This window comes from Aspergillus ruber (genome assembly GCF_000600275.1).
Source record: "Aspergillus ruber CBS 135680 unplaced genomic scaffold scaffold00066, whole genome shotgun sequence".
In the NCBI taxonomy this organism is placed as follows: domain Eukaryota; kingdom Fungi; phylum Ascomycota; class Eurotiomycetes; order Eurotiales; family Aspergillaceae; genus Aspergillus; species Aspergillus ruber.
The window spans coordinates 1-25,603 of record NW_024467362.1 but is presented as its reverse complement, the minus strand read 5'-3'; the positions used below and the strand labels follow the sequence as shown (position 1 = coordinate 25,603).

The 25,603-nt window shown below is 47.3% G+C and overlaps 11 protein-coding genes across 11 annotated transcripts; 6 read left to right on the top strand and 5 right to left on the bottom strand.

Annotated features, from left to right (window-relative positions):
- Window positions 1-462: 462 nt before the first annotated feature.
- EURHEDRAFT_468094 (GroES-like protein) lies at window positions 463-762 on the bottom strand (the record flags this gene model as incomplete). Its single annotated transcript, XM_040785232.1, has 1 exon — window positions 463-762. One exon carries the CDS (start codon window positions 760-762, stop codon window positions 463-465), a length of 300 nt encoding a protein of 99 aa, XP_040633752.1.
- A 1,330-nt stretch (window positions 763-2,092) lies between these two features.
- EURHEDRAFT_552255 (general substrate transporter) lies at window positions 2,093-4,228 on the top strand (the record flags this gene model as incomplete). The annotated part of the gene is made up of 6 exons (XM_040787555.1): window positions 2,093-2,342; window positions 2,397-2,753; window positions 2,809-2,912; window positions 2,977-3,514; window positions 3,571-3,758; window positions 3,836-4,228. The coding sequence occupies 6 exons, from the start codon at window positions 2,093-2,095 to the stop codon at window positions 4,172-4,174; spliced, it is 1,776 nt and encodes a 591-aa protein (XP_040633751.1). The 3' UTR covers window positions 4,175-4,228.
- A 341-nt stretch (window positions 4,229-4,569) lies between these two features.
- On the top strand, window positions 4,570-5,943 carry EURHEDRAFT_552248 (NAD(P)-dependent alcohol dehydrogenase; the record flags this gene model as incomplete). The annotated part of the gene is made up of 2 exons (XM_040787554.1): window positions 4,570-4,833; window positions 4,898-5,943. The coding sequence occupies 2 exons, from the start codon at window positions 4,570-4,572 to the stop codon at window positions 5,822-5,824; spliced, it is 1,191 nt and encodes a 396-aa protein (XP_040633750.1). The 3' UTR covers window positions 5,825-5,943.
- Window positions 5,944-6,198: 255 nt separating this feature from the next.
- EURHEDRAFT_468106 (FGGY-family carbohydrate kinase) lies at window positions 6,199-8,083 on the top strand (the record flags this gene model as incomplete). Its single annotated transcript, XM_040785233.1, has 3 exons — window positions 6,199-6,339; window positions 6,413-6,973; window positions 7,028-8,083. 3 exons carry the CDS (start codon window positions 6,199-6,201, stop codon window positions 8,081-8,083), a joined length of 1,758 nt encoding a protein of 585 aa, XP_040633749.1.
- Window positions 8,084-8,415: 332 nt separating this feature from the next.
- EURHEDRAFT_382316 (uncharacterized protein) lies at window positions 8,416-10,668 on the top strand (the record flags this gene model as incomplete). The annotated part of the gene is made up of 4 exons (XM_040779518.1): window positions 8,416-8,642; window positions 8,708-8,787; window positions 8,847-9,488; window positions 9,548-10,668. 4 exons carry the CDS (start codon window positions 8,416-8,418, stop codon window positions 10,666-10,668), a joined length of 2,070 nt encoding a protein of 689 aa, XP_040633748.1.
- Window positions 10,669-11,146: 478 nt separating this feature from the next.
- Window positions 11,147-12,067, bottom strand: EURHEDRAFT_552240 (uncharacterized protein; the record flags this gene model as incomplete). The annotated part of the gene is made up of 3 exons (XM_040787553.1): window positions 11,519-12,067; window positions 11,344-11,445; window positions 11,147-11,266 (listed from the first exon to the last, which is right to left on the bottom strand). The coding sequence occupies exons 1-3, from the start codon at window positions 11,603-11,605 to the stop codon at window positions 11,147-11,149; spliced, it is 309 nt and encodes a 102-aa protein (XP_040633747.1). The 5' UTR covers window positions 11,606-12,067.
- Window positions 12,068-12,346: 279 nt separating this feature from the next.
- On the bottom strand, window positions 12,347-12,844 carry EURHEDRAFT_552236 (uncharacterized protein; the record flags this gene model as incomplete). The annotated part of the gene is made up of 1 exon (XM_040787552.1): window positions 12,347-12,844. A coding segment is annotated over one exon (381 nt), but the record flags the coding sequence as incomplete, so codon positions are not given.
- Window positions 12,845-15,577: 2,733 nt separating this feature from the next.
- Window positions 15,578-17,855, bottom strand: EURHEDRAFT_468089 (flavin monoamine oxidase family protein; the record flags this gene model as incomplete). Its single annotated transcript, XM_040785231.1, has 4 exons — window positions 15,578-16,682; window positions 16,872-17,027; window positions 17,101-17,307; window positions 17,359-17,855. The coding sequence occupies 4 exons, from the start codon at window positions 17,853-17,855 to the stop codon at window positions 15,578-15,580; spliced, it is 1,965 nt and encodes a 654-aa protein (XP_040633745.1).
- Window positions 17,856-20,501: 2,646 nt separating this feature from the next.
- Window positions 20,502-23,210, top strand: EURHEDRAFT_390643 (heme-dependent catalase; the record flags this gene model as incomplete). Its single annotated transcript, XM_040779842.1, has 10 exons — window positions 20,502-20,550; window positions 20,600-20,671; window positions 20,728-20,866; window positions 20,943-21,177; window positions 21,243-21,335; window positions 21,403-21,410; window positions 21,472-21,592; window positions 21,648-22,035; window positions 22,092-22,484; window positions 22,546-23,210. 10 exons carry the CDS (start codon window positions 20,502-20,504, stop codon window positions 22,749-22,751), a joined length of 1,704 nt encoding a protein of 567 aa, XP_040633744.1. The 3' UTR covers window positions 22,752-23,210.
- Window positions 23,211-23,238: 28 nt separating this feature from the next.
- On the top strand, window positions 23,239-24,974 carry EURHEDRAFT_511379 (F-box protein). The gene has a single exon (XM_040785972.1). The coding sequence runs from the start codon at window positions 23,602-23,604 to the stop codon at window positions 24,838-24,840; it is 1,239 nt and encodes a 412-aa protein (XP_040633743.1). The 5' UTR covers window positions 23,239-23,601; the 3' UTR covers window positions 24,841-24,974.
- Window positions 24,975-24,976: 2 nt separating this feature from the next.
- EURHEDRAFT_417822 (uncharacterized protein) lies at window positions 24,977-25,481 on the bottom strand. The gene has a single exon (XM_040783291.1). It carries the CDS (start codon window positions 25,388-25,390, stop codon window positions 25,034-25,036), a length of 357 nt encoding a protein of 118 aa, XP_040633742.1. The 5' UTR covers window positions 25,391-25,481; the 3' UTR covers window positions 24,977-25,033.
- Between the last annotated feature and the right edge of the window lie 122 nt (window positions 25,482-25,603).

Genomic DNA, 25,603 nt, shown 5'->3' with positions numbered 1-25,603 from the left:
GTCGAGGTCAATAATCTGTTTGGTGAACTCTTGTAGACATATACTTCGAACCCAGACTGGATCAAGAATCCAAGGTTACGGTAATATATATGCAATTGCACGCTACTCAAAAGTTGATTCTTTGTTATATTTGTACTTCATTTAGATAACCATTTGCTTTTTCAGTTCGGACCCATGCTTTCTATTTCTGTTTTCTACCAGCACATATGTTCAATATTTATGGCATTTCGACATCTGACCGTAGATTCCTGGCAGTCGCAGGAATAATGGTGAATTCGGTGATAGTCGGGTTGTTCTCGATGAAGAGATAGTCAACCTCCTCGAGTGTAAGCTCAGTTGTCTCGGGAAAATAGAAATAAACTACTGGCACAAAAACGAAATTCTGCAAGCATTAGTAACATTCCCCGACCCCCCAGCTGCAATGCCATGTCCCAGCCCGCCGCCAGCACCGGCGACAACAACTCAATCTCCTGATTGAGCTCGGCTTTTTTTCAGAGCAGAATAGGCGGTGACGCCACTACGTAACAAAGGCGCTGCGATATCGCTAGACAGTCCGTCAGGAATGGGGGCCATGTAGAGGGCCGGGTCAAGAGCATATTCCTGGAATATACCAGGACGAGAATTTCCGGACTTTTGTCCCTTCTGGCAGATTTTGTCTGCACCAGCCATGCAGGGCGCACAGCTGCCACACGTGAAGGCAATCCACCTTATGCCCACGCGGTCTCCCAATTTGATATCAACATTGTCGCAGGACGAGCCCATTTATGCACCGGTTACAACATTCTCATGACCACCAACCTGTTTAACCTTAGTTAGTTCCGGGACGAAGCTCCACTGAAGACAAAAGAGAGCCGGTTAAAATTACAACATTTGGATATGAATAAGCTGCAGAGGCGATACTTACTGAATTCAATAACAAGCTTAGTGCTGAATGGCATACCCCGGAATCAAAGCTGCAACTAGAATGAGCGAAACAAAGACATTAAAATTTGACACATTGGCTTACATACAGTTTCGGCAGAACTTCACCAAGCCCTGGCTCTGGAGTCTCAAGCTTAACAACATTGGTAGAGATTTCTCCGGGCTTGTCATTTACAAGCGCCTTGTATGTTAGAATTCAAATCGGGTTGGTTAAAGCTTCCTCATCAATATCACTTGTAACATCTATAGCCGTTCACTGCCGTCCATAGACGCCTGTCAGCGCATCTGAAATGAGTCCCCTTAACGTTGGATGTTTGTGGATATAGGTCAACCAGATAGAAGAATTGAGCAACAGTAAGTAGCTCGACACCACTTATATCAGCAAAATGGACATTTTCTTGATACACACATATCCGTACGTATAGACACTTCGAGAACAGTTGGTATTTATGTGGGCTGTCAGGAGTTCTCCCACATTGGAGAATTAGAACCCAAGGGCTCTGAGAAAGTATGAAGAGGACTCTCGACCTATTGATTGAATTTCATTCTGCACATTTCATTTGCAGGCCAATGATCAAGAGGGCTTTGGTGTGACTAGATATCAACAGTGGCATGGTATGGGGCGTTAGATGCGCTCTGCAGTTGTACAATCCGAGGCTATTATAGAAGGCTAGCGTCAACGTCCTTGTTTGCACATATTTGTCGGCGGAGCAACAATTGCATGAGGTATTTAGCTTACCCAGTCCTGTTGGGCAAGGTCCGGTAGATGGGGCGTGGGGTTGAATCAAAGCCGTCTCCAGTTCGGGAAATTCTCCTCACCCTCGACAAAACGGCCCCAGAAAACCTGGAGCGAACGGCCTTTTGACCCGTCGTGTGGGGCATGTTGTGGAAATGGTTCACTAGGGCTGTGCGTGCTAAACCGTGGCCAGTTTAGTAATGTGGGTCGACGAACGGAGAAAACGGCGAGAGTACCCGGTCGATTCTACTTCATATGGATGTATGTTGAGCGGGATAAAACTGGGGAAGATACGTATTTCCCCAGAATTTGGGCAAAAGATCCTTCGCTTAAATTCAGCTTATCAGCTCAGGAAATTGCAGGCATCGTTTTCTTTTCACTTATTCACTCACCAAACCTTGATCAAGACTGTAACGCGATTAGAAAGTACAAGTGATGGCAAACATTGAAGCAGACCACGTCGAAGAGATCTCAGACGAGGCTCGGACAACTTCGCAAGTCAAGGGTGGGAGCATCGGCAAAGATGAGGATTATGAAGATGCGATCCCAGCCAACGAATATCCCCATATAGCTCACCCCGAACCGTCGCCATTCGAGAGTTGGATCCCTGGCGGATACAGTCAATCCAGAATGCTAAGGTTCAAAAATCCCTCGACGATGTACAGGGTACTCAACCTCTTTGCTGGTGAGGAATCGGTGTAGGCCTACTGCTTTTGACTCTAACTGATTTTGATACAAGGCACTGCGATTTGCTTCTACGGGTATGACCAGGGTGTTATGTCAATGGTCAACCTCAATCCTGATTACCAGAAGCTCATGGGCATCTTCCCTCTTGAAGGTACGCTACCAATGTCATGGCTTACTGGGCATATTCTCATACCAAGTTTAGGGAGTTCTAGGAACACGGCTGCGGAGGGTGGTATCGTTGCTGTATACTATGGTGGCACGATGATTGGAGCACTCATGGCAGGATATTTGGCCGATCGATGCGGACGTATTAAAGCTATTATCTTTGGCTGCTTATGGACCATTCTGGGCGCTGCACTGCAGGCATCGGCCTATAATATCACGTGGATGTGTTTTGGGCGTGTTCTTGGTGAGACCAACCCCGTTCGGGCTTGCTGTACGACACTGACATTTTGTACTTCTAGCTGGCATTGGAGTTGGGTCTATCGACTGTGTTATTCCGGTTTGGTCAGCGGAGGTCAGCAGCCACTCGGCTCGAGGAGCGTTTTTAGCTCTGGAGTTTGTCATGGTACGTTTTCCTTAACGCCCTCGTAAATTATCTTGGTCAAAATCTAATCGATTCATCGACCTAGAATATCGGAGGTCTGGCGATGGCCTACTGGGTTGAATACTTTGCCTCCTTGAACCCAAACGAATCCATGGCTTGGCGAACACCACTAGCCTTGCAATTGGTATTCATTCTCATTATCGGAGCAGGTGTTAATTTCTTCCCAGAGTCCCCTCGTTGGTTAATGAAGATGGGACGGCACGAAGAAGCGCGAGATATTCTGAAAGCCACACGATCTGGGGATATTGAAGTGGAAGCCAGTCAAATCATGCAGGCTGTGCAGTACGAGCTGAAGGTGTCGTCGGCTAACGAATACCTGGCCATGGTTTTTCCCAGGGATAAGTATACCCGAACGCTGCGATGGCGAGTCTTCCTCGCTGTCTGGTTGCAAATTATGCAGCAGCTTGTTGGCATTGGAGTAGTCACTGTTTATGCGGTTGATCTGTTCTCCACGGCAGGATTCAATAAAAATCTGTCGAAGCTCCTGGCCGGTTTTAACAATATTAGCTATATGTTTTCAGTCTTTTTCGCGGTCATCACCCTGGATCACTATGGACGCCGGCGTAAGTTCCTGCAGACATCCCTCTCATGGCAGATTTGGCACTAAAAATTCTTGCAGAAACCATGGTCTGGGGAGCTGTAGTCATGGGCCTTACCCTACTGGTGGCCGGTATTCTGGATATGTATGCCCAGGAGGCCGGACCAAGCCAAAGAAAATTCGGAGCTGGTGTCGCAGCGATGACCTTCTTCTACACAGCCACGTTTGGCGCCACCTGGCTAACCACGCCGTGGCTTTATCCAACAGAGGTCAGGCACTGGACTTGCTTCTTTTCCCCCTCCTCTATCTCTCTCTCGTTCTTGAAAATATACTGACAGCACAATAGATTTTCCCACTCACCGTGCGTGCCAAGGGAGGCGCGTGGTCTGTAGTTGGATGGTCAATCGGAAATGGCGTGGTGACAATGATTACCCCTTTCCTCTTCCAGGCCATTGGATATGGTACGCTTCTACTACTATGCGGGCTGAATTTTTTCGTCATCCCGTTTCTGCTCATACTTTACCCGGAAACAGCCGGTCGAAGCCTCGAGCAGATGGATGTCTTCTTTGACAACGCAGATACTTGGAATGTGTTCGCGGCCAGTAAAACAGTTCGCGAGAAAGGCATTGATGATTGGCAGTGGGCAAAGAAGGTTTCTACGAGAGATACTACTGTGGGTGGATAGATAGCTACATAGGCTGATCGTCAAGCATGTTTCAGCCGGATGGACCGAGCGCGAATTTCGTTTTGGTATAGAATAATCTTAAATTGGTTCATTGTTATCATCTTGAATAGCTACACACACCCATCTGCGTAAGCAAAATGAGTAGACCTTGGATCGATATCTTTAGATCTTGTTCGTCCGGGGAAGCCTGGAGGTTTAATCTGGGCCAGAAAACGAAGGCATTTTTCGCCGAACATCCCGTGCGGGAGTGAAGGAGTCCAGGCCTTGGAAATTAGACGGAGATGTGGATTGAGCGTATAAATCTAGGGTTGTGGGGCGCGGACGGACAAGACGGCGTAAACTCCGATATTGGACGGAGGCATAGAAATTCAGATGAGGTATTAGTGCATATTTAAATGGCCCTTGAACGAGGCCCTCTGTGCCTTTTGAGTACTCAGGCAGTTACATCCCTTACATCTTACGAACGGAAAAATGCAGGTCAGTGGATCGAAGTTCTTCTCGCACTATGGAAGCGACCATCTAAATACAACATACAGAATTTGTCGTTTGTCCTTGAAAGAGTTCAGAGCCTGAGATTTGAGGATCGCCCGATCCCACAGCTCCGGGATGACCACGATGTTCTGGTGAGAGTGAAGTTCACAGGAATCTGCGGCAGCGATGTAAGCTCATCTTCTGGCATCTTTCTGAGCCAATCCGACACTGGCTAACACTACTTGCTCCCAGGTACATTATTGGAACCGTGGAGAGATTGGGCACTTCAAAGTCGAGCAACCAATGGTGCTGGGACACGAGTCCTCCGGAATCGTGGAATGCATAGGAGCCAAAGTCACGACGCTGAAAGTGGGTGATCGCGTTACCATGGAGCCTGGAGAGCCATGCCGCCGATGCGATGTGTGCAAGGCCGGAACATACAATCTCTGCCCTGAAATGGCGTTTGCCGCGACCCCTCCTTATAATGGCACTCTAGCGAAATACTACTGCCTGCCAGAGGACCTTTGTTACAAGCTGCCAGACAGCCTTAGTCTGGAGCAGGGCGCGCTTGTGGAACCGCTCAGTGTCGCGGTGCATCTTGTACGACAATCGTATGTGTCACCTGGTGTATCGGTTGTGGTTTTCGGTGCTGGGCCGGTCGGATTGTTGTGCTGTGCGGTTTCCAAGGCATTCGGGGCTGCGAAGGTGATTGCAGTGGACATTCAGCGCAACAGGTTAGAATTTGCCAAAAGTTTTGCAGCGACCTCAAGCTTCCTACCGGACAATGTCTCGGCTCACGACAATGCCGCGCGCTTGGGTATGGAAAATGAACTTGGCAGTGGGGCTGATGTGGTGATTGACGCGTCGGGGGCAGAGGCTTCCATCAAGACTGGTATTCACGTTCTCCGACCCGGCGGCACATATGTGCAAGGAGGCATGGGCCGTGATGAAGTCAGTTTCCCTATCACAGCCGTTTGCACCAAGCAGTTGAACGTGAAAGGAGGTTTTCGGTATGCTACTGGTGATTACAAGCTCGCAATTGAGCTCCTTGCTACGCAGAAGGTCAAGGCGTTGGATTTGGTCACTGATATTGTGGATTTTGGAGACGCACAGCGGGCTTTTCAGCAAGTGAAAGATGGAAATAGCATCAAAGTTCTGATCGCCGGGGTTGAAGACTAGGCACTTATTTGGCAGTACATTTGCTTCGTGTTAAAATATAGATAGAGGGAACGGGTTACTATGGGAAGTTTGGTCTTTGTACACTATGTTTATGTAGCTTCCAACTCCTTCCAGCCGTGAAGATTGTACTACTCAGCTGCCTCTTAACGTGCTTTTGACGGTGTGTCATACTATTTATTGTTGGGCAAATTTATAAATGCCGTGAGCCTGTGGAGCCGATGCGGGCAAAACGCCGAGATGCCCGATTTGCTCTTCTAGTTTAAACTCCCGGTTCTACAGACCACATATATAGTTTGAGTGTCTCATGAGCGTTCGTTTTTCATTGATATATGCCAATTTCTCAGAGTGACCATTATTATAGTCTCTTTACTACCATGCAGATAAAGACAGGATATTATATTGGCATTGATGTGGGAACAGGGAGCGCACGTGCCTGTGTTATTGACCACAATGGTGACATTGTCGGCTTAGCCTCCCAGGATATTGGCCTTTGGCAACCAGAACAGGGCTATTATGTACGTACTTGAGATGTGGCTCTATCCCCTTTTTTCTTTTCATGGAGTCTGTGCTAAACGTGTGTGAATCTAGGAACAATCAACCTCTGATATCTGGCGATGCATTTGCTCGGTTGTGCGTCGAGCCCTCGATGAACACGACATCTCACCATCCCTCGTATACGGAATTGGATTTGACGCAACATGCTCGCTATGCGCTTTTTCAACAGAGACTGACGAGCCGGTCTCGGTCACCGGCCCAGGTTTCAATACCGATCGTAATGTTATTCTTTGGCTAGACCACCGTGCGGCCAAGGAGACAGACATAATAAATGCCACGGGTCATAAAGTTCTGCGATACGTGGGCGGGAAGATGTCTCTCGAGATGGAGGTCCCAAAGATTCTTTGGCTGAAGAACAATATGCCCGAGGAGACCTTTGCAAAATGCCGATTTTATGACCTTGTTGATGCCCTGACCCATCTAGCGACAGGTGGGAATGCCAGGAGCTTCTCTAGCATGGTATGCAAGCAGGGGTATTTACCAAAGGGCGTCGAGGGAAGTGTCAAAGGCTGGCAGGAGGACTTTTTGCAGGAGATAGGCCTGGCTGACCTGGTTGACCGCGATTTCGATCGTATTGGGGGCGTAAACTGTGAGGTAATGATGCGCGTGCATTAAACATGGATTAATTGCTGATGTTATCATGACTAGAACGGTCGGCACTTAAATGCGGGCGAGTTCTCGGGCACTCTATGTGAGAAGGCTGCTATCGAGCTCGGTTTACGGCCTGGAGTCGCAATTGGGAGCGGCGTGATTGATGCATATGCTGGGTGGATAGGCACCGTTGGTGCCAAAGTGGAAATGAATCAGGAATGGGCAAGCAATACAAGCTCGGACCCGGTTCTTGATGGTAGAACTGAGGCATTCACGCGCTTGGCTGTGGTGGCCGGAACATCATCCTGCCATATTGCAATGTCTCCCGATCCAATCTTTGTACCTGGCGTCTGGGGTCCGTACCGGGACACAATTTTCCCCGACTGCTGGATGGCCGAAGGAGGTCAGTCTGCTACTGGCCAGCTGCTCAAGCATGTAATTGAAACCCACCCGGCGTTCGGACAAGCCCTTGCTAGTGCCGAGAGCCGCGAGATGAACATCTTTGAGTTCCTCAACTCCCATCTTATTGAATTAGCTGCTGGGCGGGGGTTGCGTTGTGTGGCAGACCTGGCACGGTATTTCTTCTTCTACGGAGACCTGTTTGGGAACCGGTCGCCATTGGCAGACTCGAATATGACAGGCTCCCTTGTGGGTCTGTCCAGCGACACATCGATTGAAGGCCTGGCCGTCCATTATTATGGCACACTGGAATTCATCGCACTGCAAACCAAACAGATTGTGGAGACGATGAACAAGTCTGGCCACAAGATTAGCTCAATCTTCATGTCCGGATCGCAGTGCCAGAACGGTATCCTGGTCAATTTGATTGCTTCGGCATGCAATATGCCCGTTGTGGTTCCGCGCTACATCCATTCGGCAGTTTGTCATGGCGCTGCAATGCTGGGTGTCAAAGCAGCCAGCGCGGATTTTGAGGGCACGACAGTAGATCTGTGGGAGGTGATCGACGCAATGAGCAAACCTGGGGAGGCATTCTATCCCACTAAAGATGAATATGAAAGGACGCTGCTCGCGGCGAAATATCAGGTCTTTCTAGATCAGTGTCAGAGACAACGAGAGTACCGCGCAATTGTCGATAAAACTACCAACTTTTAGATATTTTATTCTCGCATTAGATTTCATTTCAACATTACAGTGATATAAGACAGCTGTCAATTATTCAAAGAACCTATGTCCACTGAAGCCTTATAGTGACCGATTTCTGAGGCCCCGGAAAAAAGCCAGCGTGACCGCACATTAGTTAGATCAAGCATCGTACGTATATGATATAGGCGGGGATATCATTCTTTACCTCGTTAATCAGATTCATACGGATAATCGACTCCCCGCCCCGATCCCGCTTCACCTACAATTAGCCGAGGATTTCTGCTCTCTCCGGACATACATTAAACATCCCTGACCATCAATTTTCTCTATTCAATGATCCAATGGACCCAGAGTTTGAATGCCGTTCCCCAAGGTCAGACAGCCATCAGGAAGATGACCGGCCACCCCCCAACAAGAGGGTAAAGACAGGGCCGTCCCGTCGAAAGCCAGCCTGCCAAACGTGCCGACGGCGCAAAGTCCGCTGCGATAACGCTCAACCGACCTGTAGCTTCTGCTACGCAAATGACTCGGAGTGTGTTTATGCCATGCGTCGGGATGCTGACAATCCGTATGTTTGAAGCTTACCGGATAAGATGGGTTGATATATTGTCCATACTAAAGTTCGAGGACCAGGGAGCCGAGTAAAGTAATGGAGCGACTGGACACATTGTCTCATGCAGTCGACAACATCCAGTATCTTCTAGCCTCACAGGGTAAGTTGTATCATCAGATGTAGTTGAAAAAAAGGCTGGGATGTACTAACATATGTGAGGCACACCGTTACAGCCAAGTTGGCCCTCCGGGATACAATCCCACGACCGCCATGCGGGCTTTCCCATAAGAGCGGAAGGATGGCAAAAGGATTACCTGCAGATTCCCACCTGCCGATGTAGTGCTGATGCTGTTCTCACCTGGCCAATCTTCAGGGGCCAGTTTCGGGAAAGTTCACTGATCACCACGCTCTTCCAGTACTCTCATGGGGTGGTAGAAGACCGGCCAACAGAGTCATGGACCCTGCCTGACGGGCTCCGATTCACTTCAGACGAGCAGATACCAACATTGATTGATCGATTCATTCAAAACGTTCACACGAAAAATCCGATCCTAGATTTAGAATCACTCATTCGGTCCGGTAGGCATGCTGCCGAATTTGGTCCTCAGTGGGACGCCCAGTCCTGCCTTGTGCTTTTAGCCTGTGCTTTGGGATGTATTTCGCAACCATTTGCCTCTTCAATGCAAGGGCCCCAAACAGCGCGATCACTACATGAGGGACTTGGGTGGCGCACCCCAGGTGTCACGTCAAGTTCCGCTACTCAATCGCGTGAAGGAGAGGCCTTTTTCATGATGGCCTGCAGGCGAATTGGTCTCCTGCGGTACTCGGTTATCGGTGCACAATGCCACTTTTTTGCAGGAGGTATGTGTATCAGATGTTGACAATTTGCTAAGCTCCTACATTAATGCTTTCGTGTCCAGTCTACTTGATGTATACCTTCCGCCCGCTGTCAGCCTGGAACCATTTTTACCAGGCTTCGACATTCTACCGACTGCGTCTGAGACTAATTGATGGGCTTGATAAATCGGCGTATGAGGCGGAACAACAAGGAGCCTCTGCCGCTCAACGCCTTGAGCAGAGTCTCTATTGGTCGTGCTTCAAGTCAGAGGTTGAGATCCGAGTCGAACTGCCATTGCCACAATCTGCTATAGCCGAATATGAGTACCCAGCGCTCTTCCCCACACCCCCTACTCTGTCCGAGGAGTACCCAAAGCAAAGAAACCAGGCATCCGATTGGACTAATTCTGAATCCGCGGTAAGATCCCCGGATGGTAATCGGCCGGAACTGTCTGGTATGGGAGTATGCAATCGTATTACAAAGCTTTTCAACGAAGAGCAGAGCTGGTACTACTATCTGACGGAGGTAGCGTTGAGGCGCATCGGCAATCGCGTTCTAAATTCGTTTTACCGAGAGGACCCCTCAGCGTGGTCAAACATCAAGCCGATGATCTCAATAGCTCTGGAGTTTGAATCGCAGATTGATGCATGGTTCGCAAACCTGCCGCCGGCCATGCAGTCTTACGATACCGACCGAAGTACAGCCAATACTGGGCAGGGATTCTCCATACTGGACACACAGGAATCAATATCCATGGAGCTTAGCTGGGCGCTGAGTAACAGATTCCTTGAAATTCGTCTGTGGCTCTACCAGCCATTTCTCTTCTTTGCAGTTCATCATCCTACCGGTACCACTTCAACAGCTACAGACACCATGCCTTCCCCACTGAGTAGCGAGGAATTCGCCACGATACAGGGACTCGTGCAATCGGGTCTGGACTGTAGCATGAAGATTCTACAAGCAAGGTGTCTTCGTCATCGCCATCACGGCATCTGGTTTGATCTTCGGGCCCTGGTTACAGCGTCGCTGATATTTATTGCTTTGGCACGAAGCGGAAATGTCAACCTTCCAAATATCCATCCTAGGGGGCTGAGAGACCATTTAAACCGTACGCTGGAGGCCCTAACCTATTGGGAAGACGAAGCCCCAGATATCAAAAAAGCGCGGGGGGTTCTGGATAATTTACTTCGAGAGATGAGTTAGGCAGGAATGGAGAGACCGTCATATTCTTCCTAGACAAGAGTTGGCATTTGCTATCAACGTCCCCAAAATCATGGACCGACATCTTTAGCCAACATTCCTCGCCAGCAAATAATTGGCGTCTCATTCATATGCGAGCTACTCAGATGTGAGCTACTCAGTATGGATGTCGGAAATGGGCACTTTTATGAAAATGTGAACACAAAGGACGAAACAGCCTTTTGCCAGCAAGGCCAGTCTAATCCCAGTTATAACAGTATGTAATCAAGGCCATGATCGACTAAAATATTCCCTTGGAGATCGTTGGATTGATTTAACTTCAGCATAGCATTGATCTAACTAAACTAATCGAGTACCTATGACGCACTCCATTTATTCATCACCAAACACAGAACAGTAATGCTTAGGCCTCGCCTCTCTCGTAGGGCATAGATGAGTAGGAATAATAGATGTGAAATGATATCAACTTTCAAGAACCCGTTTACTGCGCTCTCCCAGGGTACGAATAGTACAAGCCATCCACAACGCGAATGTTGCTGTATGGGACCTCACCCTTGCCGTTGTGGAAGAAGTGAATTTCGGTGAATTCTGCATACCGAGGCTAATTTTGAGTTAGCTCTCATGCTTGTACACAGAACACAGAAAAGAGAAAAGCCGGAGGAAGGAGAAATAGGAAACATACCGAACATAAGTAGACATCGCAAAGTGCCCGTAGACGTATACCTCCAAAACAGAGTTGTCGACATTAGTAATAAGGTCCAGAGCCTGTGAGGAGTAGGGCTTTTGTTGTGCTTGGCATTGCCATCGTGGCCGTCATCGTGGTGACTCTTGCCGTTATCGCAGTCGCTGGGACTGCTGGGCAGCTGCCGTTGATGTCGAAGAGGTGAAGGCGTCCGGATTTGGTGGACGCATCGATGCCACTGGTAATTTGAGGCAGCATTGGTGTTGTAGTGGTCAATGATGATGGATTCGTCCGAATATTGGTAGTAGATGGTAGTTCACTCTTCTTCCATGGCCAGAATCTGGAAAAAAAACTGCAAGGTGGAGTCACGCGCTTATTCTGGGAAAGGAGAGTCGGACATAAGAGTGAAAAGACTTGCTCCAGGAGAGCAGTCGAATGGAATGGTGCCTTCGGTTGAGACCGCCTGGTTCATCGAAACTTGGGACTCTAGTAATAGCATCAAAAGTCTCCAGCACAATATCAATTCCAAGGGTCTCAAGTTCAACACACAGTCGCCAGGGTCGTTGGCCACATGCCATGACCTAGTCTCCTGCACAAGGTCATTGTTTACCACATTCAGGATGTCCTTCACATACAGCTCGCGTGGCAGAAGCAATACAATCTACCAGCCTTGCTTCTCTGCAGGGATGCCCACAACTCCGCCAAACATATCACCACTAAGTTAGATGCAGGTGATGAAGCGGTTTCGAGCGCCACCGCCAGAGGAAACTTGAGAGGTGCTAGGTACAATCTCTCCAGCACTAGCATAGACTGACAAGCCCCATTAAAAACGCCGACTGCCACTGCTCAGCTGGCGCAGCGCCTTAATCGACAAACAGCATCAACATGACAACGACTGCTTGGCGATGCCGCACAGCCCCTATAAAATTCTTCATGTAAATAGGCTTTCTTCTTCTCTTCCCTTCCCCAGATTTGATATTCCTATCTAAACTAGTGTAGCCATCGACGAGAATATCAAATCTGGAGAAGGGAAGAGAAGAGGAAATATATCTAGATGATAAAGGGGTTTTATAGAGGTTGTTGGCGACATGGCTGAGTAGCAGCATTTGCGATGTATCATTCATTGCTGCAGTGTTGATCCGTCATATATGAGTTGTCACAAGCCCCATAACATAAGACTGAGACCACACAGGCAATTGTCGCTTGCCGCAGTAGGGGAGCTTTAACTCCTCGTACAGTGTTGGCCAGGGCTTGTATGCCATTAGCGGCCAGTTTTGCCTTGGCTGCCAGTGTCTGGGTGTGTACTCTGAATTTGAGTTTCCAGTCAAACCAGATACCCAGCCATCGTGTGGCCTCATTGAGTTGGAGAGGTTTAATCTCTGCTGTGCCCTCCGGGGTTTGGATTGAACAGGTGGGATTGTTACTTTTCCAACCCCTGGCGAAGTGTTGGAGTTCTGTTTTGACCAGGTTAAAGGTGAGACCCTCTCTTTGGCCCACTCCATCAGGTCTGTTGCAATACTTTGCAGTCTGGTAGTGTTTTCTTCAAGAGATTTTCTGATAACCAGTTGGCAGATATCATCCGCATATCCAGAACGACCTCTGTGGGCAATCATTGGCCCGATCCTGAAGATGGTTTCAACATACAACATGAACAGGATTGGTGAAACTGGGGAGCCCTGAGGCAAGCCTGCTGGGACTGCAAAAGTCGAGCTCTGATGTCCATCCAGCCGTATAGCTGCTGTGTGGTCTTGGGTAAAGCTCCGCACTAGAGCATCACTTGGGGTGGGGCGGGGTGAGCCATGAACCTGCCCGCCCCAAACCCCAAGATTCTTCATACTATACCCAATGAGTCGATCAAATATTTCACTATTCCAACCATGATTAGTTTGGGGTAGCTAACGGGGCGGGGTATCCAGTCCGCCCCGAATTCTCAGTATTTTCTGTATTCAGTACAAAATTATTCGATATTTTACGCAGTTTTGTACAATTACAGCCAGATTACCATATCGATATACAACCTCATGCGAAGTTCTAAGTTGAATATCACTGCAATCGTCGCGATATAACATAAGTACCAGGAAGAAATCAGTCTGAAATCATGTAGACCCTTATGTTTATCCATAACTTATACAGGTCCGAAGGATTACGAACCTAAGAAGAAATTCAGTTTGAGCGCTGTACGACGGCATGGCTGCTACTTGGAGTAGCGGCATTTGGATGTATCAACCGTTGTTGCACTGTTGAGCCGTCATGTATGAGCCGACATATGAGTCATCACACCGAGCAAACAAACAAAGAAAGCACTAGTCATGCTGTTGACAACCTCTATAAAACCCCTTTATCATCTAGATAGATTTCCTCTTCTCTTCCCTTCTCCAAATTTGATATTTTCGTCGATGGTTGCAATAGTCTAGATAGGAACATTGATTCATTATTATCTACTATTCCGAGCCCATGACAAGCACCATGAGCGCTTTAAACATGATGACGCTTTGCTGACATGCTCATGTGACCGCAGAACAGAGCCCTCCCACTTTCATTTCTGCCGGGAGGGTCGCGAAGCAGTAGCTGTCACAGCGCTCTACTAGGATAGTGGAACATCCAACTCATGGATTCTACCTAGGTAGCTATCAACGAGAATAATCAACATGAGGAAGGAAGAGAGGAGGTAACGCCGTATTTATCAACAAAGCAATAAAGCAAACTGCACCTCACGTGATACCCAGCCAACGTGACCAGGCTGTCACAGTAGCACATCCATGGGGCCAACAATCAGTAGCAGACATCCTTACCGAAAAGACAGGATTCACTGCATATGCAGATTGGCTGGGTAAATCACAATTTTACACAGCCATCTGTAGACGCCATTAGGATGCTAAATGCATCAATGTGGGAACCTATAAGCTTAACCCTAGCTCTCTCCCTTTCAGGTTTTTTTTTTTTTTTTTTTTTTTTTTCCCTTCCATTTCCCCTTCTGTTCATTCCCCTCTTTTTCCGTTTCCTCCCACCTCGGTTTCTGTTCCAAGAAAACCCCAAGATGCATAGTTTATTGTTTAACAGTTGGAAAACCCAAGCGCCCCCCCCTCCCCCGGCGCGCGCGGGGGGCTACCTGTATTTAGATGATAAATGGTAGTTAAGCTAGAAGAAAGGCAGTTCCGATCTGCCCGTCGTATGTCTCGCATAGGGACCTGGGCTTTTCCGCTTCCGAGGCCCCCAAGGAGCCGTGGAGGCGTGGAAAGACCCGACCTCGACGTTAAATAGAGAGACACACACACCTACTAATAGAAACTACTACTACTACTACTAGGCACTGAGTAGGCCCTGAGTGCTCACTGAGTACTGGCCTGTGACAGAAAATACTCACTGAGCAAGCCTCTGAGCACCCTCATAGAAGTAGTGGTATTCGGAAGGGGAAAGTCACGGTCGCTATAGAAAATCAAGTTCGTATAGGTATATACATATAAACAATAACCCAGGACTATAATGTGATTCAAACCAAACCCAATCAAAAAAAAAAAAAAAATAAGAGAGAGAATGTGGGAAATAGGGGAAGGATAACGTAAAGCAGGCAATTAAGTCGCATTATTGCGTGAAGGTTGGCTGAGGAAAAAAGCCTTTCGACAACAATGATTCCATCTTGACGTCGCCCTCCAACATTGATTGCTCGTGGTACTTGGACGGCACAACGCTTTCTATTGATTTTCGCAAATCTGATCGTATACAAATGCTGGTTATAATAACTTTCGAGTGGTCAATGGCCAACTTTCTCAGACCATGACGCTGGCCTAAGGAGATGTTGAATCACCTGCGCAGAAGCCAAACGTATTCGCTATTCAGTATATCCTACTGTGACACGGCCTCCTATTCTAGAGGCCAGTAATCAGTATCAGTACGTAGATTGTACTATGTTCTCAATATTACTCATTCCTCCTGCAAATATACTATCCTCACGTGTACTACACGTACTATCCCTTCATATTCTTAATCACGCTATCCAGCCTACCAACCAAGGCTACGGTCTCACAGAATGGAAAAGCAAGAGTGTAAAATAAATTATCGAAAAGGAAAGCGGCTACAGTACTAGAGTAATAAGAAAATCCTCCTTCAGATACCACTCCGGGAAAAGAAACCGTATATCCAACAACCCTAATTTCTAGGTCCCCTTGACTCTGATCGCCTATCTTCCCGCGGTCATAATTTCTGTCATCCGGTTCATGCTTCTTGCATTCCTCACATGCAATCAGGCATCTCCCTATACGCTTTTGCTAGCACTGATTGCCATTTGCATGTCTCCGTGCGCATGTATGGAGGAAGACCCTGGAAAGGATTGAGATCATCAGCGGGGGGGTCATTTTCCAACAGCTCGGCCAACTCTGAAAACCCATGAATCTTGTCCTTGTGCTGATTGAGCCAAGAATAGACCTGGTGGACGGCGCTTTCCAACGCTCCCACCACCCACGCATGGTGAGGGCTTGCAGCTTCTCCAATGATGGCGAGATCACCCGACGGCTGGATAATTTTGGGCCATGAGGAACGGAACTGCTGTGGACCAAAGAAGGCAAATGCTCCCACAGAGTGTGGGTTTTGATACCAATCAAAAGCGAAGTGCTCCAAGTATGAGTTACCTATAATCTCCTCAAGCTCAGGCACTGTCTTTCCAGAGTCATCACCCGCATGCAGACGAGCAAGGTCGTGTATAAGGATGTTCTTTAACTCAGTCTCCTCTTTCCATTTGTTCTTCAAGTCTGTGCTCTTGGAAACCAGAGAGCTCAGTCGGAGGGCGTCTTGTTGCCAGGTATATGAGCAGAGAAGGACGGCCTCCTCTTCTTCCGGGGTTTGTAGGTTGTAAGACGGATACACACAAGTTCTGATCGAGAGGTCTGAATGGCCTAGCCCAGCGTGTTTGAGATTCGCATCATTCAATTTATAGAGCCACCACGGATTCCTGAATTTGATTCCGACCTTGCCGGAGGGCCCGTAGCTGAGAGCGCGCATGGCCTGTCGGACGCCATAGTTCAGCTTAGCCTCGCTAGTGTCGATGCGTTGAAGACAACCTAGTGGCACGGAGCTGAAAACAGCGTTATAGGTGTGAGATTGGGGGCCGATATTAGCTTTTTCATACGCGATCTCCACTTGTTGCTCTCCCTTATTCTTGATCTTCGTCACTGCCGTACTCCTCTCCACTGATAATGGATTCTTTAGCTTCTGGACCATTTTATCCGCCAGCACACCGCTACCCCCGAGGATGCAGCGCCAGTCCGTTCCGGGTTTCCAGTCAAAGTCCAGGGATTCTAGCACAGCTTCGCTCAAAGCTTGGTCATACCATTCAGTTCCACTGCGAAATGTAAGTATGGCCGGGTATTGTAAACTTATGGAATTGACACATAAGGTGATAATACTTACCCGTTAAATGCCTCCATCCATTGAATCGTCTCATAGTTTAATGGTGGACGGTGAGCCCTGTCCGAGATCAGTGTTAGCAGGGCGTTGATGGCCACGTTACAGAGCGAATTCTACAACTTACACGGCCAGATATGATCGAGTACTATGGTCGTCGTATTCCATGAGGTATTTCCATCCCTCGCTGGACTTATTGCTGGTAGCCTTGTCTTGCATGAGTTTTTCTCGGAAGGTTTTTATAATGTCATTGAAGACGTCGCTTGGCGGCTTTTTCAAAATGCTAGGGTAAGAGACGAACGCGTCAGTTGGTTTCGTGGAGCAGCGGCAGGTAATACAATGACCAGGAAACGCACTCTTCAGGGATTTTGCCATCTTCATTCAACTTCCATGGATCTAAACCCTGCGCTGAAATTGAAGCGTAATCGCCCCATTTGGTCGTGCCATTGAAGTGCCACGGCTCTTTGTCGCCCTTGATGTAGTATGGGAGAAGATCCCCTAGTTTAGCACCTTGTGTATCTTGGGCTTTGTGCATTTCTAGAAAGTTGAATAGTCGGAAAGTACTGGACTAAGTTTAGCATGTGTTTTCAGTCAGCAATCGGAGACAAACATACCGTTCCATCACCGGATTGTCAGGGAACCTCATGGCTCCCACATCGTAGTAATTACGATTAACCGACCCATCTCTGTTTATTGGGGAGTCGTCGAAGTTATATGTGAAAAGCCTCCCGCCTACCCTCTCTGACGCTTCAAGAATGTCATACTTGAACTGGACTTTCTTTGTTTTGAATTTCTCCTGATACTTCTTGTTGAGGAAGTCCAAAAGCAATCCGGTGAACAGGCCAGCGGCACCTGCGCCGATAATGCCAATATTCAGCACGATGTCTTCTGCTGGCTCAGAAGGCTTAGGTTTGTCCCCGACAAGTTTGTCGACGGGGTCTGGTAGTTCGTGATCATCCGAAAGAAACGGAGATCGCTGGGTGCCAATAGAGGTACCTTGTTTGACCAAATCGTTCCAATCGTTTTTGATAGCCTCCTCAGCATGCTTGAGAGCCCATTCATTGCGGATGTCTTTCCACTCCTTGATTTTCGGATCCAGAGTTTTGTCCATTATGGGGGGAAGAGCGTCACACCAAGTGGAGTTTGAATTCTGGAAAATGAATAATATCTTGGATTGAAACAAGGCTGGTTGAGAGGGTGTTGATGAGCTTGCTGGAGAAAGAGGCAACTCTTTATATGCCTCCTCAAGGGTGATACTCTTTCCCTAATTGTCTTGGTTTCCTCCGGCTGCCACACTCCTTTCTCATTCCCCGCATTACTTCCTGTTGCCAGCCCAGATCTGTCATGAGACAGCCAGCTCGCTCGAAAAACATTCTCTCGAAAGGGAATTCTGCATAACCCACGCCTTGATTGGCAGGCGGCAGCTCATGCTCCAAGGCTCATTGGATATAGTTAACCGAATTCGACGGTCTAGAGGTATGACGAGACAGCCAAAAGATTCTAGATCTGTCCTATGCAACTCCTGTGGGACGCAGGTTGACCACGTATACAAAGGATAACGTGGTCAAGAGGGTCAGTGGCCCTTTTACAATCCTAGCCGTGGTGGTCAGATGCTTGTGCGTTTCTTCTTCATGGCTGACCTAGGACCGTCATATCAATTTGCATGGCGCATTGAATTGATAGATTATTTTCTCTTTGCACATGGTGAGGTATTTTTGCACGAATCTAAATGTAACCAGGGTTGATCAGAAAACATTTTACATTGAACTCTGCCCGAGGATATGTGCCAAGCTATAGAGAACTCTCTAAACATTTGGTTCTGGACTTTCCGTAATTGCAGCCATTCACCCTATACAGAACGAATGGCCATGAGGGTGTGTATATTCATACCAACTGACTCACCATCAGCACGGTGCTTTGTCTGCAGGTTGGGGAAGAGGTGGCCAGCTCTCGTCTCTCTTGTGATTATTCATTTGGTGTAAATGCTTTATGATTTGCTTGTGAAGAATGATCAGTTGAGCAGTAGACACATGCAAAAATTTCATGGCGCTGTGACTGATGCGCATCCATCACATATTCCACTTGTTCTAGAGGTGCTCGCAGTTCATATCCAACCTGCAGTGGGTTCTATGGAGAACCTTGTCGGTGCGGGGATATCTGCAGGGTCCACCCAACCGGACGGCCCGGCCAATCTTTAGCCAAGGAATGAATTCCGCAAGACGTGAGGATCCTAAACCTTCCATCGCGGGGCAAAGGCATCTATGGTAGATCACCAATAACACCAACAGCAAAATTTCCCTTTAGGCCAGTCTCTCAGCTAACGCCAACCAGTGTCTATGTGGTAGCAATAACCCCCAGAGTGATCAGGACAATGGTGGGCCTATCAGATGTCAAACAAGCAGTGCTCAGTGGACTATTCCTTAGTATGAATTACACAACAACCTGCAAAAATGTGGATGGGGCAAATTCGTGATGCCGACTAATGGATGGTGGTTTTAAGTTGAGGCACCATGCATGCACCAATCACCTGAAAGATATTAATATCTCTCCAATCCACTCTATGACGTTCCAAAGTACTTTTGTTATACTAGGTCGACTATGCAAGCTGCAGCGATGCCTTATCTTGTTCTCTACGCTAAAGTTGCGTTCGGAGCGGGTTGGAGCGGTTTGAGAGCTCATTCAACCCACACCACTGCGGATTCGGGTTGACTGAACAGAATCCGAATCTGCTCCAAAATCTGCACTTAGCACTCAGGTAAAATATGTGATACACTAAACCAACTATGATTAGCTTCGGATTGGGTTTGATTCGGAGGCACCTGAAATCCAATCCACACTCTGTGGATCTGTTAAATACAGGTAATCAGAGTCAACTCTGATTACTTTGACACAAAATCACAACCATATTTTATATCAACAGTATTCAATGACGCCATTGGCTCAATCATCAATAGATATAATTATTGATAGCAATCCAAGATAAGCAAGATCCATCACCTATTCACAATTGTACACTTGAACAGAGTAATACTACACATATATAGACTACAAGTGTCACAGAGTAACATATAATCAAAACACTTGGTCCATCACAGGCACAATGGAACTCTTTTCTCATATCTTATCTAGGCAGCTAGTGACAAATACAATTGATACAAGGAGAGAAGAAAGACAGATGCACTGCAGCCTACAAGCTTTGATATTTACTCACCTTTGTAATATGACTGTATTATCTTTGATAGGATCCTGCGAATACAACTAATTCACATAATTTAATCCAACCCACACCAGATGGATTCTCCGAATCCACTGCGGATTGAGAAAATCTCGCTCCAATCCACACCAGTGCGAATTTGGTGTGGGTTCGAGTGGATTTTGCGGATTGTCTGTCACTCTACTCTACGCCATCCACCAGCAGTGGCTGGCTGAATATGCACATTTCAGCTGAAATGTTATATGGAGGCTTCATCAGTACGCTTGCTTATAGAAATGATCATCCATTATTATTATCAGGTCTCAATCGACTGGTTCAAATTGATACAGCTCTATGGAGAAGCCAGCAAGATCATGGTCTCTCTCTCTGTGCCTCTCCTTTCTTTTCCATTCTTTTCTGTGCACAAGGGCTATCCTAGAGGGGTCTCAAAGACATATATAAGAGTGCTCGACCTCCCCTGTCTACAGAATCATCATCGGCAACAATAGCAACAACACCAAGAAAATCTTCATTGACTATTGTGTATATCCTCTCAAGAAAAACATGGCCTCCAAAAACGTTCCCGAAGAACCCAAGACACCTGGACCATTGGGTATGACCTAAGAAGCATTCGCGATGGATAGAATTCTGACAAAATTCAGATGTCAAGTACCCCAATGCTGGAAAGATCCTCGAGGGGCCCAAGTTTGACAACTACTACACCCTAAGCAACGGTAAGTAAGCGTCTCTCTTTTTTGAAATATCAAATACTGATAACTCCAATCTGCAGGCTGTCCTATCGAAGACCCTCAGGTGTCTGAGAGTGTCAGCAAGCAATGTGGAAAGAATCGCTATGCGTCGCAGTTGATCCAGGACATCAACACCATTGATACGATCTCCCATATCACCAGGGAGCGGATCCCGGAACGGTAACACACACGCGAAACATCCACATATTTGACAAGACAGGACAGTAATGCTGACAGTATGTACTTTTTTTGACAGATATGTCCACGCGAAAGGTGCGGGTGCCTTTGGTAAATTCAAGGTAACCAAAGATATCTCCGCCTACACTGATGCCAATTTCCTTAACATGGTCGGGAAGACCACCCGACTCTTTGCGCGCTTTTCCACTGTTGGTGGGGAGAAGGGCTCAGCTGACACAGTTCGGGACACCAAAGGAGCTGCCTTCAAACTCTATACAGAAGAAGGCAATCTTGACTGGTTGCTTTTCAATCCGGTAGGCCGGGCATCCACTGCAAGAGCTGTGCATCTAGTCATATGAGACTAACTAATTGAACTAAGGAAATCTTTCTAATCCGCGATCCTGCCAAGTTCCCCTCGATGGTGCACGCAACCAAGAAACATCCACAGACTAATCTAGGGAGTGCAGATATGGTACGTGTCTCTTAGCCCATTAGGAGTTGATGGCTGTTCTCTCTTACCTTTGCTAATGGAAATGCAGTTCTGGGAGTATGTATTTTGAAGTGCTGCTTCTAATCGTTCCAGGTTAATTGACTGACCATAAAACTAGCTTTTTCAATCACAATCCGGAAGCATACAACACGTTGATTCGCCTCTTCACCGACGAAGGCACCCCCAAATCCTACGCCAATCTCAATTACTTCAGCGTCAACACCTATACCTTCACCAAAGTATGCACTGTCCCTGTCCTGTTCCCTGTTATCGGCTAACAGTGTCATTATCTAGCACGACGAAAGAAAACCATTCCATTTCGTCCGTATCAAGATAACACCTGATCCGGCGCCTAAAGATCCCTACTACAACAAGGAACAGGCCCTGACCGAGGCAGGCAAGGACCCGGATATTCTCACCCGCGAGCTCTACGATCGGATCTCTCAAGACACATTTCCGAAATGGAAAGTATTTGCACAAATCATCGACCCAGCGGAGGCAAACAATTCAGACGTGAACATCTTCGATGCAACCAGGGTTTTGCCGGAAACCAAATTCAACTGGACCGAGATTGGCGAAATTACTCTCGACGAGCCTCCTCAGAACTTTTTCTCCCAAGTGGAACAGGCCGGTTTCAACGTCGCCAATGTTGTCCCAGGCTGGGATATTTCACCTGATCCAAGTAGGCTTCCATACCCTCGATGCTGTGATCACACTCCTGACATAATTGCACTTCAGTTCTTCAGATCCGCCTGTTTGCTTACGGTGATACTCAGAGGTACCGGCTGGGTATAAATAATGACCAGCTGCCCGTGAATCGCCCGCAATCCTATGTGTACTCTCCGACCCGACGAGACGGCGCCCACAATGTGACAAATTATGCCGGTCAGAAGAACTACATCAATGGAGACGAAAACAAAAAGACGAAATTCAGCAACAGAAGCTTTGTGGGGTGGGAGGGCAAAGTACAGCGGTTTAAGACCAAGTTTGACGACTCCGACTGGAAACAACCACAGCAATTCTGGGAGGGCTATGGGAAGAACAACAAACCCAACTTCGATACATTCGTGGGGAATGTAACATCTCATTTGGGAGCAGTGGATGATCCAGCTATACAGCAATCCACTGTCGGTAAGTTAAATCCGAGATCTTTCCATGAACGCTGAATGATTCCACTGACCCGCAATGGCAGATAATTTCAACAAGATCGACAAGGCTCTGGGGGATGCTATCAAGAAAGAGCTTGAACGCAGAAAGGTGCCAAACAACAGACACGCAACACTGCCTGGTGTTGTAGCAGGAGGCCAGGATAAGAAAAGTTTTGTGCAACCCACCATCCCCGACCCGGCGACGGACGTCGATAAAAATACCAACAAAGTACCAAAAGAAGAAAGCTAGATTGAGCTGGACTTCTCTTCATGCGGTTGCTTTTATTTTGCTCTCTCTCTCTCCCCTCTCTTTGGTGCAAGGCAGGCAAGACAATTTTCTATGTACATAAGAGAGCCAGACAGGATCCAATGAATGCTATAGGAATGGTTTTTATTTTTTATACATTTTAAACAATAAGTTAGTTAAATGTTTCTCTAATATAAGGGAACAGCCAACTATACTCAATTTACTGATGTGACGGTTAGCAGGCGGCCGAAAAGGGCTACTTCGGCGGCCGTTTTAGGAGTCCTGCTAACCAACTCCTGTCTTGGCATCAGGTAAGCGTATTCCCATGTGTCGGAATCCATAGCTCGGAGATGGACTATCTAAATTGCCGATTGTTTTGTATTAGTCAGCTTGCCCCCCATAAATTGCCAGATAGGGGCTATACAGTAATTCAGACCTCTTTTGCGATTCCATTGGTTGAGCCATATGTTCACTACACCCTGGGTTCCGACACCATGTTAGTATCTGAAGCGGGGTCTCTCGGATCGTAGCTCAAAGGGGAAATCGGGAGTCGATTTATTCCGGACTAACGAGGTCTATATGGAGAGGACTAGCTTAACGGAAGAGGTATATTGCCTATCGAACGTATGTGCGCATACGCAGCTGATTGAGTGCTTAATCTACAATATGTGTGCACACGTCGACTATAAGAATCCTGACCTCGCTACTCGGGCCAACCATTTATCCGATCGATCCTTATCACCACGACTACGGGCTTTTCCTCCACGCCAGGCCGCGGCTGAATCCTTCGGAGGCTGGAATTAACCCAGCAACACTGCAGCCTCTCACATTTTATCAATCACTGAATTTCAGGATGGTTCTGCAGAAAGGCCGTTGCTTACTACACAAAATAAAGGGGCATTTCAAACACAAAAGGAGCCCCTTTTCATCTCCTATCGCCAATTTACCCCCGGAACTGGTGCAAGTGATTGCCACTTTTTTAGATGCTCCAGAATTTTGCTCCCTGCGACTGACCTGCAAAAGGGTCTATGAGAGCACACTAAGATATTTTGGGCACTCTTATCTTCGAACGGTGAAGACAGATCTTTCTTTGAATAAGTTGCAGACGCTGGAAAGCGTGTCCCAGAATTCAAGTTTAGCGCCACTGGTCCATAAGTTGGTAATACAAGCACCAGACGAAGGTCTTGATCTTCTTGGGCATGGGATTTTGTGGAGTCGACACCCTTCAGGTCATATTTCTATGCCACAACAAGGAATCCAACAGTGGCAAGATGTACTCCAGCGTCTAGTCCACTGCAGGTCTTTCCAGTTGATTCGCAATAATGCATATGAGACTGATGAGCAGGGTAGCCTCCTGACTCCCAGTGATGCCATCACAATGATTTTCTGCATCATCATTAACACAGGAATACCTGTGGTGGCATTTTCCCTGGATTTTAGGCAAGGGGCAGGAGCAAACTACCTTGTCACTGAACGCATCAATGCAAACCTGCAGAAATTGGAATTCATCACTGCATGGTCCAATCTTCAGGAGCTCAGTCTCAATTTTGCAATGGAACGAACATTGATTGTTGACTGGGCTTTCCAGCTCATCCAACACGCAAAAAATCTACAAAAGCTTCAAATCGATTTTGATCTTGGCGACGAAACAGCTTCCTTTATCAACCGCCTGTCATATACAGGTTGCCTGTCTCATCTAAAAGAACTAACGCTTGAATCTGTATCATCAGTATCTGGTGAATGCATCAGGCGTTTCCTCCGCTATCATCAAAACCTCCGCAAACTTTCCCTTCATGCTATATTCCTAGATGCAGGAGAATGTCTACCCATTCTCAGATTCCTACAGCATGAATTCTCTGCTCTTGAAGAAATTAACATTTTCAACCTAAGAGACGGACTCAAACTTGTTCATTTTCCAGCAGTGTCAGAAAATCCTATTATTGACGAGGCACAAGGCACCAAATTCACCTTTGTTTCCACAAAAAAACGTGGGGAGATGAGGAACATCGGTATTAGCTACTCAGGTCCGAGGATGTATATTGCACTCCAGAAACTCGTGGACTGGGCACAATTCTTGGGTTATTATCACTGAAATTTGATATTCTCTTTGTTACTTTTTAACCACATTATAGTGAATTGAACGTGCCAGAAATGAGTAGCCTACTGAGGAAATAGATGCCTTCAGTCAAATATTTAATGCAAAATTAGATACATAACAATCCCCCCCCTTTTTTTTTTTTTTTTTTTTTTTTTGAAAACTATCCTATCACCTGCCAATTCCAAGCTCAACCAATCAATTCACAAGGGTCCCCATTTGCATCATAGTCTCGCACGTATATAGGATTGTCATTTTGGATGTAAACCTTCATGGTCGCTCCTCCTTCGTGCTTAGGATCCCAGGTCACCAAAACCTTCCCTCGGTGGCCAACAGTAGACAAACCTGCAGTATATGGTTTACTGTGGATGTTTCCCTCTGACACATTTTCGTTGACCAAGTATTCTTTAATTTTTTTATATCCCACTGAATATTGGGTGGCTGAGTGCACAATATAGGCCACTGACTGTGTTGTGTAGTCAGCCAGGACAAGATTGCGTTCCATTGGGTCAATGATTTTCTGCTGCGTATGCTGCTCATTCTCCATTGTGATGCCTGATCCTGATTCCTGGGGGAAGTGACCAATGGTAACACTGCGTCCATCCACAACCACAAGAACAGTGCAGCTAGAGTGTCACTCGGGGCGGGGTGGGGCGGGCTCTGGCAGGCGATGCCCCGCCCCAGCGGGCTTTGGGGCGGGGTGAGCAATGACCCTTCCTGCCCCAAGGCCCCGGTGGGTTGGGGTGGGTTTTGGCCCAAA